The sequence below is a fragment of the Xenopus laevis genome, chromosome 4L (genome assembly GCF_017654675.1).
Source record: "Xenopus laevis strain J_2021 chromosome 4L, Xenopus_laevis_v10.1, whole genome shotgun sequence".
Classification (NCBI taxonomy): Eukaryota; Metazoa; Chordata; class Amphibia; order Anura; family Pipidae; genus Xenopus; species Xenopus laevis.
In genome coordinates this window covers 13,027,504-13,043,549 of record NC_054377.1, presented here as the reverse complement: position 1 = coordinate 13,043,549, position 16,046 = coordinate 13,027,504, and the positions used below count along the sequence as shown (strand labels likewise).

The 16,046-nt window shown below is 41.2% G+C and overlaps 1 protein-coding gene across 1 annotated transcript in view; it reads left to right on the top strand.

The window, feature by feature from the left end:
• kiaa1549l.L (KIAA1549-like L homeolog) overlaps positions 1-16,046 on the top strand; it is a 94,406-nt gene that overhangs the window by 61,781 nt on the left and 16,579 nt on the right. Inside the window, exons 13-16 of the mRNA XM_041589910.1 lie at positions 730-857; positions 2,182-2,208; positions 3,669-3,847; positions 7,309-7,529. Coding sequence (XP_041445844.1) covers positions 730-857; positions 2,182-2,208; positions 3,669-3,847; positions 7,309-7,529 — 555 coding nt within the window. The remainder of the gene's footprint in view (positions 1-729; positions 858-2,181; positions 2,209-3,668; positions 3,848-7,308; positions 7,530-16,046) is intronic.

Here is a 16,046-nt window from a genome sequence, read left to right as displayed (position 1 = left end):
CCGGCATCCAAAAAACGAAAGCTGGCATCAAAAACGGACGCCGGCGTCAAAAACGAGATGCCGGCGCAGTTTTGCAAATTTTTTACTGTTTCGCAAATTCTGCGCGAAATTGGTGAATTTTTCAGCGAAGCGAAATGCCCCAAATTCGCCCATCATTAATATTAATACATTTGTAGCCTTACAGAGCATTTGTTTTTTTGGTGGGGTCAGTGACCCCCATTTGAAAGCTGAAAAGACAATAGAAGAAGGCAAATAATTCAAAAACGATAAAAAATAAATGATGAAGACCAATTGAAAATATGCTTATGATTGGCCATTCAGCAACATACTACAAAGAACAATTCACAGAGCATCATAAACTAACATACTTAAAGTTAACTTATGGGTGAACCACCCGAGCCAATCAGCGGCTTTGTTCATTCTAGTGCACAGAGAAAACTGTAATTAAGTATGTGATTGGTTGCTGAGGGTTCTCAGCACTAGGGAATTTGCACTCACTATGCAAAGAAACAAGGCCTGATATCCCAGAACTTTAATGTGGCTTTTAATGACGTTATATCCTCGGCACAACAGTGAAATCTCAACATGGTGTATGTTTCAGTAGATGGGAGCGAACGCTGCTTATAAACACAATAGTTCCCATTCAGCGAGCTCTGTGACATTTCTATTGTGTGCACTAAAAAAAATGGATGCTTTGACATTTGTCTGTGTTGCTATGGTAACCTGCAGCCGGTCGCCCTGTGAGAACGGCTCGATCATCAGCAACGAATCAGAAGAGGCCAGCTCAGACGGGAGCACCCCACCGAAATCTCTGCCTCAACTCCGAGCGACAAAGGAAGAGTCGTGCAAGCGGAACGGTGAGGACTCCCCAAATGCATTCTGAGGGACCCTGATCCCAGCATATAACACAATCCATCCACATTAATCTTGCCCCTCCGTCCACTCCCTTACATAGTTGCTGCCAGGCTGAATCTTATGCATAATAAGAGAGAACAACTGAAAGCTGGGGGTGGTATGAAGGATTCCATGTTGGATTTCCTAAAAGGAAAACATTGTTTATGTATTGTAGTTCCCAGAATCATACAATATACACCCTACAACAAGGAATTTCTAATGTATTTAATAGTACGTCCAATTTGTAGGTTGGGACTAAGCATCTTTGCTTTATAGGTACAATATACAGATATATAGAAATATTGGGGTAACAGTCACCCTGCTATAGTTCCAGGGGTACCCAGGGTACAAATAAACACTCACTCCAAATCTCCCCCTAACTGGCCTTCAGGCTGGGCCCCTTAGCTCATAACAAGGTTACAGATATATAGAAACATTGGGGTAACAGTCACCCTGCTATAGTTCCAGGGGTACCCAAGGCACAAATAAGCACTCACCCCAAATCTCCCCCTAATTGGCCTTCAGACTGGGCAACCTTAGCTTATAACAAGGTTACAGATGTATATAAACATTGGGGTGTCACCCTGCTATAGTTCCAGGGGTACCCAGGGCACAAATAAGCACTCACCCCAAATCTCCCCCTAACTGACCTTCAGACTGGGCCCCCTTAGCTCATAACAAGGTTACAGATATATAGAAACATTGGGGTAACAGTCACCCTGTTATAGTTCCAGGGGTACCCAGGACACAAATAAGCACTCACCCCAAATCTCCCCCTAATTGGCCTTCAGACTGGGCCCCCTTAGCTCATAATAAGGTTACAGATATATAGAAACATTGGGGTGTCACCCTGCTATAGTTCCAGGGGTACCCAGGGCACAAATAAGCCTCACCCCAAATCTCCCTCTAACTGGCCTTCAGACTGGGCCTCCTTAGCTTATAACAAGGTTACAGATATATAGAAACATTGGGGTAACAGTCACCCTGCTATAGTTCCAGGGGAGCCAACTAATAAGCCCAACTCACACAATAGTTGGTCATCAGGATAGACCACTGCTAGGGTCCCACTTGGGGTGAAGTAGAGGCAGCACCACAATTCGACATCCATTGTTTTAAAGTATTCTAAACTGGATTTTATATCCTAAAATTTCTAAATAAAATGTGATATATGCTGACCTATCATAAATACAGTAGATATATATATATATATGATGCTAGACTGCTCGTGTTGCTACGCTCATGAGCATATTGATTTAGCATCTTATTTTGTTTCTTCTCAAAATTCAGGTTTAAGTAAACAAAAGCGCAAGATTGGTAAGGAATTCCATGTGCTGCTCAGTCTTACTAACCCATTAATCCTTCTCTCAGCCTCTCTAATCCACGGTATTATGTTCTTACCAGGCAAAGTCCATCTCCAGAGTCAAAACTGTCAGAAGCCCACAGTTAGTACTTGGCTGTTGCGTCTTATAAAGTTACATAACGGGCAATTACCTGCGGGCCTAAAAGGGATGTAATGGGTTATTTAGTAGAGATAATAACAAAACAAAATGCTAAAATGCTCCAGCTCGCCCAACATGTGGATGCGTGTGAGGTTGGATCTGGGGCCAACGTTGACCAATCTACAATTTTTAGGTGATAGGTGCCCTTTAATTAACTGATATCTGTAAAATGTGTTGAGAATAAGATATTTTAATTGAAACCGGAATTTTATGTCTAATCAAAGTAGAAAATTAGGGAGAATTGTACCAGTTCCCCTCAAGATTCCAGGATTTGAATATGGAGATGATCTTTCCAACATCTTTTGCTCTTCTACTGACAGTACTTCCCATCTAAATCACCGGTAGACAGTTTTTGACTTCCCTTGATCTTCTCTGGTTTTTGGTTGCTATGGTTCAGATGTACAGTATATGATATAAGATTCCATATATGGTATAAGATCCCAGGATTTGAATATGGAGATGATCTTTCCAACATCTTCTGCTCTTCTACTGACAGTACTTCCCATCTAAATCACCGGTAGACAGTTTTTGACTTCCCTTGATCTTCTCTGGTTTTTGGTTGCTATGGTTCATATGTAGAGTATATGATATTGGCAGCTTCCCTAAAGCAGGTTTATCCAATGTGTTGACAATGTGGGTCCATAAAGACCAAGCTGCAAGCTGCATCCACCCACCAGCCAATATTGACCAAGTTTTAATGTCTAAGGTTTACAGCCTGATTGGCAGGAACTTTCCAATGGTGTTGAGCTGTTGGAATCCCTGAGTCCTGCATCATCTGCTCAAATGAGTCACGGCAGCAGTAGGGGAAAGGAGGTATTTATACATTGTTCTCCTCCCACTGGACTCAGTGCTTTAAAGGATTTACAGCAAACCTGATCAGATCATACCTTAATATGAAGAATACCAGGGGATGAAGTGGTTTTTCAAGGTCCACATGCTTGTATCTTAACCATGGGCCCCTAATTTTATCTAGGCAACATCTCCCAGTAGGCCTCAACATATAAGGGTGAAAGCATGGTCAGAGTTGTACTGCAACAACATCTGAGAACCCTAAGTAAAGAAGGACAGAGCTGTCAGTCATATGTTACAGGCTCTCTAGATCGAAATCACTTAACCTCCAATGGTATTGGGGATGGTAGTCCTCCATCTAGGTGCAAGGCTTGTTTCAGGTCTAGTAACCCATAACAACTAATCAGCAGGGCAGCTGTTTGGAAGTAAGCATTTGGTTACTATGGGTTAGCTCTATGGTTTTATCCCACTTCCATTTTATTTAAGTGCCTGTAAGTGATGAAGAAGAGGGGAACATGCACTTTGACAAGAACACCAAGATGATGGTTGATCCGTTTGATTCGTCGTCCGGCTCAGTCCAACTTATTTCAATCAAACCAGTGTCAATCCCTCCTTCTCACCTGGTGTCGGAGAGGAATCAGGAAATGGCTGCTATCAATGGGGAGGTAAGGGACCATCTACATAGTGGCCATTTAAAGGGAAACTGCTGCGTATGTATGTAGATTATTATCAGGAGAGCATGCTGCTAGGGGCTACACAGGCATCTGCATTGGTCCTACCTAATCCTTTTCCTAGTTGTGGCTTTGTAAACTCCCTTTGGTCTACCTTTTAGTCTACTGTCCCCTGGGGCTTTTAGAAGAGTAAAGTTGCAAAAGAAGGTACAGATATTGCCAGACAGCCTGAGACAATGGCCATATGCCCCTTCAGACCAAATCTGCTTGTTTATGGGCCCATCTCCAACGACCTATCAGATATCTATCCAAAATCTATTGGACAAGTTTAAAAATCCAGTTATCTTCATAAATGCTGATATAGAATGATAAATCCTTTAATCTGGTTTGGGGGGGGTGGTTATAAATCCCCAATCTTTTCAAGTTACTAATTTTAACCAGTGTGACTAATGAATCAATCGGTTAAACTTACAGACCACAAAACCCTCATTGTTTCCTGCTTTGAAATAGATACTGCGGGCAGGTGAAATCTGGTTCATGGTTGGAAAAGGAACGAGCAGCCTTCCCAGCCCGGAGCTGAAAGCTCTTTTGCCTCAGTCTCTAATTAGTGTAATTTTCTTTCAATCAGCCCAAGCAATATTGTGCGGCAGATGTTTCCTTCCAAGGCTGCTATTTGAAAGGGGTGGGAGAAATGCCTGTAAATGGCTTGAGCCTGCAATTTCGAAGGACAGAAAGACTATAAAAATGGTGGAAGCTCAATCAAAATAAGAAAAAACAGCCCAAAACAAATCTGCTAATTTTTAATACATTTTTAAAAAACTCACATGAATTCGACCTTTGATAAATGTGCCTCTTAGGGCTCTTACACACGGCCGTTTTTCCTGCGCTCCCCTGCGTTGCTCTTTCTTCCGTTCAGCCACAAGTAGCGCAGGAGTAGACGCAGTCAATTATTTTGAAGGGGGCTGTACTCACACAGAGGCATGTAAACGCCAAACGCAGGTTGGGATGTAGCATGTTCCATTTCACCTGCGTTCGCCGCTTACATGTGTCTGTGTGAGTACAGCCCCTTCAAAATAATTGACTGCGTCTCCTCCTGCGCTACTTTGCGGCTGAACGGAATATAGCGCAACGCAGGGGAGCACAGGTAAAAACACCCGTGTGTAATAGCCCTAAGGCTAGTGCCAGACGGGAGCTTAAATTTGCCTGCTGAGATATGCATGCCGAAAATCAGCCCCTTCACGGGCATGGACCTCTTCTCCTGCTTGCATCTGATACTGTTGTATCCACTTGGGTGCAGATGTGAAAATGCAAACTTTCTCGTTTCTTCGCTGAAATCAGCTGCATGTGCCTGCACCTAAACTGACACAAAGGTTCCAGGTGCAGGGAGGAGAGGAGGCTAATTCTTACATAGGGGCTGATTTTCAGCCTGCGGGTTTCAGCTCCCACCTGGCATTAGCTTTAGGGGAACAAAACCATGGCTCTTTGTGCTCCATTTAGAAAACACTTGTGTCTGGCTGAGCTGCACTAGGTGCAGAGCGCAGTGTCAGTGGGTGCAAAGTAGCCCTGTCCTTATCTCCAGTTACAGAGCAGACAGTAAGTCGTGGCTTTGTTGCAGCTTAGACCCACCAGTGCCCCTAACTTTCATGTCTGAATGACACACAAACAGACAACACGTGGGAGGGACATCTATTGTATGTGCATTCCCCATCTGATCCTTCGTGAATACATCACTTCTGAATGCAGGCAGCACTGTATTCATGCAAATGCAGGTCTCTGTGGCAATTCAGAGTAGTGCAAGGCACTGTTTTTGTGCACTGCCTTGCTTTGCATCCTTCTGACAGTTGAATGTTGCCAGGATAATGCTGAAAGTTTTAGTAGTTCAACATATAATAGATATGCACCGAACCCTGTAGTTGGGGGTTTGGATGAACTCCTGAATCCTAGGGAACAAGGATACAGAACTGAATCAAAATCCTCGGTGGTGCCGGAAATACCTGGGCCACAGCTGAAAGCTAATGCTCGTGCAAAGGCAAATTTTTACGATTACATAGGGTTTGGATTCAGTGCCATGCTCTTGGATTCGGCCAAATCCCAATCCAGCTAAAAATTGTTAGGTTAGGACATGGTCCAATCCCAAACTAAATCGGGGATTCAGTGCATCCCTAACATATAAGTGCACTATGGGGTGCAAAAGCACAACCTTTAGATACAGAGCACTTGCAACAGGGGATTTTAGTGCAGCCAGCGAGTTGCAACTTCTGCTGAATCAGGTGCAATGTGCACAGTTGTAGGTGTTAAATCCTGTAAACACCGGCGCTCCCTGACTTGTACGTCTGAATGACAAGCAACTTAAAGGGGAGCTAAAGACTAAAATAGAATAATGCTAGAAATGCTGTATTTCGTATACTAAACATAAACATGAACTTACTGCATCAGAAGCCTACTTAAAAAAATGATTTATGCTATTAAAGTTGGCTGCAGGGGGTCACCATCTTGTAACTGTTAAACCATCTTTGCAAGACCAAGACCATGCACATGCTCAGTGTGGTCTGGGCTTCTGTTGGAAGGCTAAGCTCAGGGATCGTCATAAATTATCAAAACAGCACAATTCAGATAATATCTGCGATAGAAACTGATCCAGCAAGAATGACTAATAATCAGAATATGCAGACTGTACTGGCTCTACAGATACGAATCATTACATGGTCGCGGCCGCTCTACAGGGAAACAAACAAAGCTGCTTGATTTAGGTAGGGGCTGCCGTTTGAAAGTATGATCGTTTCCCTACAGAGCAGTTAGGGACCGTCTGAAGTTTCCTAAGTCAGTGCAAGTAAAATGAAGGGGGAATTTCACTGCATACAGTCAGGTTTCTTATAAAAACAGTAGACCTTTTTTAATTAAAGTATATTGGCGATAGATTTCTTTTTCATTAAAGAAAGTAAAAATGGGATTTTATTTTTTCGCCTTTACATCCCCTTTAAGGGTGAGTTAGAGGATGCCTACATGCCACTCTAACTGGCCTTAATGAGTACAGCTCTGCCAAATTCAGGTGGCCATGCATTCATTGGACAGCTGATTATTATTATTAGTAAATATGAAGTGTTTATAAACATCAACATATTCGGCAGGGCGCCATATCACTCCATCGTTTCCATTATTCTGCTTTACATTTTTATGCAGTGGCTCTGCATTTCAGGAGACTGGCTTCCCTACAGAGAAGTAGATCTAGATGTGAGATTAGTGTATCGACGCCAGTGAATGGGACAATATGTTCTTACTTTGTATCAGCTTGTATTTCTGCTCCGCTGATCCTTTCCTTTTAGCTGCATCAGGACATGTAGGTGCTAAAATCACTCAAGCGTTCCATAAAGCATGGTGTGAAAATAAGCGATGGCCAATAAAAGTCCATGACGGAGAAAGCTTTGCTGACAAGTCCTTTTTTTTCCCCCAACCAGGTCAACAAAGCTCTGAAACAGAAGTCGGACATAGAGCACTATCGCAACAAACTGCGCCTCAAAGCCAAGCGAAAGGGCTACTATGACTTCCCACCCATTCTGGACAGCAAGTCCCTTACAGAGAGGAAGAAGAAAATGTACGAGAAGACTCAGATGGAGATAGATAATGTTCTGGACGCAGATACGGACACGTCGTCTCCGTTTGCAGAACCAAAAAACAGGTATGTTGTTCACACTGCATGGGAAATGGACAATCTAAATAATTGTTCCCCCCGAAACCCAAAGGAATAGAATTGGAAGTATCAGTGGGCAGAAAACGGGCTGAGTTTAACAGCCAGCCTAATGATGGGGCAGCAGTTGCAAATGTTGGGGCTTATTGACTTCAAAATAGTAATTTTTTGTGATATAGTGGTCCTCCAGTATTCCTACTCTGGGGTTTTTCGGTGTCATGGTTCAAAAATTTGCAGGGGGTCAAAGATGATCCATGTTGATCCAATGTTTGGAGACCCAACAAATGGAGTTTGGCTCAAGTGAAGGTTTCTCTGCCGGGCCTTTCCCCTAATACTTAATGAAGCCCAAGTTCCAAATGGTTTCTGTACCTCCCTATATACAGGGTTGGACTGGTCCAATAGGAGACCCAAGATGATTCTGGATTGACTCAGGAATAAGGAGAATCCAGGCTTAATTTTTGTCCTATCCACACGTTGAGGCTCAGCCTAGCACCAAGTACTCCCAACGGTCCAGCAAGACATCCGTGGCTGGAGCAGTGATGAGTCTTACTGTAAATAGGGGAACGTTTTGGGGGATCGTGGGCATTATGTAAGGGTAAGGAACGTTTGAAGTAGCAAAGCTGAACTTCCTTTTCCTTCTGATGTGCTACAATGGGAGTTGATTGGACAGGGAAACAGTCTGTATATATATATATATATAGTTATGCATGTAGCTGGAGCACTCAAACCATTTGAGTAATTGCCTAGGTGCAGGTTATCTTGAAAAATTCATAGAGCAACAAAAACCGCACACAGAGGACTTGTATAAGTGCAAAAAAAATAACCAATTCATTGCAACGTTTCGGCTCCTGTACTTGAGCCTTCTTCAGGTGGTGAAGGCTCAAGTACAGGAGCCGAAACGTTGCAATAAATTGGTTATTTTTTTGCACTTATACAAGTCCTCTGTGTGCGGTTTTTGTTGCTCTATATATATATATATATATATATATATATATATATATATATATATATATATATATATATATATAATATATATATAATTTTTCAATGAGTATCCGCACTCCAAGGCAATTTAAATAAAGAGAGGGGTGCACGGTAATTTTGCATACACCAATAGTTTCCAAGCCAGCACTCCCTTTAGTGAAAAAATCAAATTTTTATTATTACATAGTATCAGCTTCCGACGTTTCAAAGCTGATACTATGTAATAATAAAAAATTTATTTTTTCACTAAAGGGAGTCTTGGTTTGGAAACTATTGGTATATATATATACAGTATATAAAAATATATACTGTATATATTTTGTCTTGAAGGGGTTGTACACCTTTAAATTAACTTTATGGAAGATGTATGATTGGGAGAGTGATAGTCTAAGATAATTTCCAATTGGTTTTCATTTTTTATTAGGGGTTTTTGAGTTTTTAGCTCTTTATTCAGCAGCTCTCCAGTTTGCAATTTCAGCAATCAGGTTGCTAGAGTCCATGTTACCCTAGCAACCATGCATTGATTTGAATAAGAGACTGAAATATGAATAGGAGAGGCCTGAATAGAAAGATGAGTAATAAAAAGCAGCAATAGCAATACATTTATAGCCTTACAGAGCATTTGTTTTTTAGATGGGGTCAGTGACCCCCATTTGAAAATGGGAAAGAGCCAGAAGAAGAAGGCAAATAATCAAAAAACTATAAATATTGAAGACCAATTGAAAGGTTGCTTTTAATTGGCTATTCTATGACGTACTAAAAGTTAACTTAAAGGTGAACCACCACTTTTATACTTCTTGTGATTTCTTTATTCCATTATTAGTTCTAAGGCAAATGACTCAAGCGCTAGTGATTCATACCTGCCCTCTTGTTTGGCCACACACTGTGCTATTTGTGGCTTCTTTATATAGGACTTAATTGTGGACCTTAATTATAGGAGCAGCTCTTGACCTCTACCCACATCAGTCAATCTGCACCGACAACAAATTACCCTGCAGTCTCCCTGGCTCAGAGCCACCTGCTTATAAAAAAAAATGGAAAAACTATATTATTTGGGGGAAAGAGACGAAAGAGCTAAGAGCTTTGAATAGAACCCAACAGTCAGTTCTGACCCAGCCCCTAGATCAGCACTCACAAGCTCCCCATTTGCTGTAACACCAGAGCTCTTAGCAGCAATAAACTGCCCTGTAACTATGATAAAGAGTCTACTACATTGGCACATAGCAAAGTACAAAGGAAATCAATGAATTACTGCTCCGGCTCTCTAAATTCAACGTCATTTACGTAACCATAGCAACAGCAATTAATTGGAGCTCCGGAAGCATTGCTGAATAGAATCACTATCTCACAAACAATGGCTATTCCCAGCAACTTTGCCTTATTTATCTTTTATAGTTTTCGAATGATTTGCTTTCCTTTTCTGATTCTTTTTTCAGCTTTTTCCAAATGGGAGGGGGGTCACTGACCCCCAGCAACAAAAAAACAATTGCTCTGCGAGTCTACAATTTTATTGCTATTATTTCTTATCTTCCATATTCAGTCCTTCTCATATTCATATTCCCATCTCTTGTTCAAACCACTGCCTGGTTGCTAGGCTAAATAAGACCCTAACAACCAGGGTCTGCTAAAATACCAAACTGGAGAGCTGCTGAACGAACAGCTAAATAAAAGAAAAATCATAAAAAAATTAACACCAATTGCAAGTTATCTTAGAATATCACTCTCTACTAGGGATGCACTGAATCCAGGATTCAGTTCGGGATTCAGCCAGAATTCAGCCTTTTTCAGCAGGATTCGGCCAAATCCTTCTGCCCGGGCGAACTGAATCCAAATCCTAATTTGCATATGCAAATTAGGGGCAGGGAGGGAAATGCGTGACTTTTTGTTACAAAACAAGGAAGTAAAAAATGTTTTTCCTGCCCCACGGATTCAGTTCGGTATTCGGCCAAATCTTTCGCAAAGGATTCGGGGTTTGGCCGAATCCAAATGGATTCGGTGCATCCCTACTCTCTACATCATACACATTAATTTAAAGGATAACTAAACCCTAAAAATTAATATTGCTAAAAATGGCATATTTTATATAGTGAACTTATTGCACGAGGCTAAAGTTTCAGCTTGTCAATAGCAGCAATGATCCAGGACTTCAAACTTGTCACAGGGGGTCACCATCTTGGAAAGTGTCTGTGACACTCACATGCTCAGTGGGCTCTGATTGGCTGTTGAGAAGCTAAGCTTAGGGCTCGTCACTAATTATCCAGCAGCAGAAAATCAGCTTCCCCTGTAATATAAGCTGATGCTACAGGTTTGCTGATTATTCAATTCTGATGCTAATTGCACTGGTTTCTGTGCTGCCATGTAGTAATTATCTGTATTAATTACTAATCAGCCTTATATTGTGAAATTTCTATTCTATGTGTACTGTATATTGTGAGTGGGTCCCTAAGCTCAGTAAGTGACAGCAGCACAGAGCATGTGCAGTGAATCAGCAGAAAAGAAGATGGGGAGCTACTGGGGCATCTTTGGAGACACAGATCTTTACTGCTAAAGGGCTGTGGTTGCCTTGGGCTGATACAGAAGCACAAAACATAATGTACAACATTTCTAGCTACTTCTTTAGTTAAGCTTTAGTTCTCCTTTAAAGGTGAACAACCCCTTTAAAAGAAACACAAATGGTTGGTATTGTCACCTTTGTGCTTGGTATGTCTTCTAGTAGATTATTATCTTGATTCCCCAAACAGAGGGGACAGGGAGATGGCTTTGGGGGTAGGAGGTTGCTCCCATATTGTTAGTTCTGTTATGCGGGTAACATATTTGACCTGGCTTTAGACTCTCGGCTAATTGTTGTTGCTACGTATATGTCAAACATCTCATTTAGAGACAAGAGATAATGGTGTATTTATTTACCATGTTAGATACCAGACTAGCCCTAGAAACACACTTGTTATAACGTAAATAAATACTAACCCAGCCAGGACTCATTGACATAAATGATGACACTTGGAGCAATTTGTTTTCCGAAGTCGCCCGAAGTTTCCTCGTGAAGCAACTTCGGAAAACTAATCGCTCCGAGTGCCATCCCGCTGGGGATTTACATTTTATCCGGCGGGAAGGCAGGAGAAGCAGTTTGGGGAGATTAGTCGTCCCGAAGAAGAGGAGATTTGTCGCCGGGCGACTAATCTCCCCGAATCTGCCTGTGTGCCCTGACTAGAGATCGGCGAATAAATTCGCCTGGCACGAATTTTGCGTTGAATGGGACCTGTTATCCAGGATGCTTGGGAACTGGGGTGGGTTTCCGGATAATGGATCTTTCTGTAATTTGGATCTTTATACCTGAAGTCTTCTAAAAAATCATGTAAACATTAAATAAACCCAATAGGCTGGTTTGTAGTGATGGGCGAATTTGTCCCGTTTTGGTTTGCCGAAAAAAAGCCAGAGCCAGAATTTTTCACCATTTCGCGAATTTCAAGGCAAATTTGTGCTTGCCTTGAAATTTGCAAAACGGCGAAAAACTTTGATGCTGGCGTTAAAGTCAATGGCCTTCCGAATAATGTTGACAAGCGGCAGTTTTGAAGCGAGCGCCTTTTCCGACACACGTCAAAAATTTTTTGACATCTGCGAATTTTCACGCCAGTTTTGCGAATTTATTCACGAAACGGGGAAATTCACTGCAAATTCACGTCTGGTGAATTTATTTGCAGATCACTAGTGGTTTTGCCTCCAAGTAGGATTAATTATATCTTAGTTGGGATCAAGGTACATACCTCCCAACTGTCCTGTTTTCTGTGGGACAGTCCTGATTTTGACAGCTCAGCCCGAAAGTCCCGGGTTTCTTACTGAAATCTTCTTAGTGAAATGTCCTGACTGCACTGACAGCAGAAAAAGATACAACACAAACTTAATTAAAATAGGAGGCTTTTTGGCAGAGAGCTCAGAAGACTCAGCAGCTGCACTTAGATACTTTTGTAAGAATTTAAGATAAGCAAAGATACAAGGGTGCAAAGCAGATGCAAACAGCATATTGCCACACAAAGCAAGTATGCACAAGCGCAAGTAGGAGCTAGTACAGGTATAGGATCCCTTAGCTGGAAACCAGTTATCCAGAAAGCTCCGAATGATGTATTATGATGTATGGCCATCTTCCCCAGACTCCATTTTTCTCAAATAATCAAACATTTTTAAAAATGATTTCCTTTGGGTTTATTTCAAGTTTACGTGACTTATGAAGAGCCAAATTACGGTAAGATCCATTATCCTGAAAATCCCAAATTCCGAGCATTCTGATAACAGGTCCCATACCTGTACCACCTTGCGGCATCAGCTCCAGGGTGTGATTGAGAAAAGAAGGTCCATGCCACAATCATTATGGGAAACAGGCACATTAATTCTCTCCGGTCTCTTTATAATGTACGATTCTCATTTGCTGACACTTGTTTGTGGTTACTTGTGCGGCTGGCGGTACAGGAAGGTACATATCTGTCTCGGTGAATTTGAATAGCCAATTAAACTGCCAATATGAATTAAGATACTCCCGTTGGCAGAGAACAATGGCTCATATAACAACTCTGCCTGGAAATGGCCATCGGCTCATTATAACCATTCTATGTAGGTACAGTGATATACATTGCACAAGTTACTGATACAAAGGCACCTTGCCTGACTGGTTTCTCATAGAAGAGTAGGAAAAGGCCGCGGCCGACACTCTACAGGTATGAGATCCGTTATCCAGAAACCTGTTATCCAGAAAGCTCCGAATGACAGAAATGCCATCTCCCATATTTTATCCAATTAATCCAAATTTTTAAAAACGATTTCCTGTTTCTCTGTAATAGTAATAAAACAGTAGCTTGTACTTGATCCCAACTAAGATATAATTAATCCTTATTGGAAGCAAAACCAGCCAATTGGGTTTAGTTAGGGCATGTAAAGGCAACAAAATTAAATCCAATTTTTACTTTCTTTAATGAAAAACGTACCTATCTCCAATATACTTGGATTAAAAATGTGTACTGTTTTTAAAAGAAACCTAGAAGTTCGAAAAATATATAATGCGAGGTGCTAGTCCATAGGGAGACTACCCATGTGGGTCTCCAAATCTCGCGTATAGAAAATCAGGAAAGGATTGCACGCTCAATTTAAAGAAATTAAATAATATATTTATTACATAAGAAAAAGAGAAAAATATACAAAAATTACAGAAATAAAAAGTGAGCCCAACGCATTTTGATCATATCGGTCTTCCTCAGGGGCACAAATAACAAAAAGAAAAAGTTTTATAAGAAACATGACTGTATGCCGTGAAGTTCTCCCTTCATTTACTGCTGTGGATAGGAATTGTCAGACGGTCCCTAACTGCTCTGCAGGGAAACAATCATACTTATGAACAGCAGGGGGAGCCCCCGCCTTACTTCCCAGCCATGCAGAACTCAAGCAGCTTTGTTTGTTTCCCTGTAGAGCAGTCGGCGACTGTGTAGAGATTTGAATTGGATTTTATTTTGTCTTTACATCCCCTTTACTGTTTCCAACTCCAGCTGCAGGGACAAAGATCATGGAGCCAGATTTAAACAGATAAACTGGGATTCTATTTGGAGGATTATTTTGCTGCAGCCACTGGTTCTGCAGAGTTGGAGAAAGTTTATATTAAACAATACAAAAACTATAAAATCCACATTAGATTACATGACAACACAGGACCCAGTGCAGTCTGTATATTCTGATTATTAATCAGTCTTGTTGTATCGGCTTCTGGCAGATATTATTTGACTTGTGCAGTTTTGATCATTTATGATGATCCCTAAGCAGCCCAGACCACACTGAGCATGTGCACAGTCTTGGTCTTGCAAAGATGTATAACAAAGTTACAAGATGGTGACCCCCTGTGGCCAACTTTGAAAGCATAAATCATTTGTTTGATTAGGCTTGTGGTGCAGTAAGTTCATGTTTATGTTTAGTATACAAAATACAGCATTTCTAGCCTTATTCTATTTTACACTTTACTTCCCCTTTAACTCACTGAAATAAAGTTCATTGTTTTTACACACGAGTGGATCACGGAGTGCTTGCCGACTTTGTCTTCGATTATCAAAGTTCGAATGTTAGAGTTTTTTATACCTTGAATGAAATTAACTCACAACTCGAATGATATCTTATTTAAGAAAAAACTTGATTCTGCTGATTAGAGTTGAGAAATATGAAACATCGAATTAACTGAGTTTTCAGCGGGAAAAAACTCAAATCGCTCCACTTTTTCGAGTTTTCAGGCAAAACACTCTGACTCCTACATGACCTCGACAGGTTTTAGATGCTATAAATTTCAGATTGGAGCTATTTCCAGGGTTGGGGTATAATAATTCTCGAAAAATTCACGTTTATAAAAAAGAAAATCAAACTGAAAATGACCAAAAAATCAACTTGAAAACTGGAATTCACGTGGAAAACACAACTTGAACCTTTATAAAGAACCCACTTAATGTTTACGTGATTTTCTAGTAGACTAGAAAGTATGGAAAATTCTAGTATGAATAAAGATCTGTTATCCATAGACCCCAGGTCCAGAGCATTACAAGCCCCATGCCTGTATTTAGAATCCATATAATGGGCTATATAAATTCACAAGGGCATAATTAAACACTCAGCAATCTCTAGGAACTTTGGAAGCACAAAGGGTCCTACTGAGGAGTGTCCTACTGAGGAGCTCACAGGCACCATCATGGGATGTCACCTTGCCAATATCATTCCTGCTTTGCTAGAGCTCACCCTGCCATTTCTAGTTGAAGTGAAGCATATATGAGCAACATCAGTCCCAAAATGAGAACTTCTCTTGTGACTGAATGGAAGCAAATCCCACCATCAATGGTCCAACATCTAGTGGAAGCCATCTGGGAAGAGTAGAGGTTGTTATAGAAGCACAGGGAGGTGATACTTCATATTAACAGCCTTGATTTTAGAATGAGATGTTGGACAGGCAGGAGGTTCCCCTCCATACCTTTTGGAGTACATCATGCTATGAGCCCTCCTTCTGAATCTCTCCAACTATATTGACCTTGATGTTGATACAACTGGTTTTCTCTGGCCAACACAGACCATCCGACTGCACATAAATGTATAGGGTAATTGATCTCTTTCAACCCTGGGGCTCTTTACCAACCACATGGACACCAAAACTAGAGGTTCTTCACACAGAGAAGCCTGAATCTATAGACCTAAAACTGTCAGTAAGAAGAAAGGATGTACCTGGTACATGGGAATAGACTAGCTCATATACAGGACTGGCAACCTAGTCTGTATGAAAATCGCCTCTGTGTGAGAGCTGCCCTACTTCCAACTCGTATGTTGCTATTTTTATATGAGCAGTGTTCAAAAAGCACCCTGTGTTTCCAGATATGTGGCTCATAAAGCCTATGGTTTGGTGGAGGAAGCTGTGTTAGGCAAGGTATAGTCTTTTTCTCTGCTTGCATGGAGACTCCGTGTTATGGATTTTGACTGGGGATCAATCTGTCCTTCTAATGGAGAACTTCTTTCCCA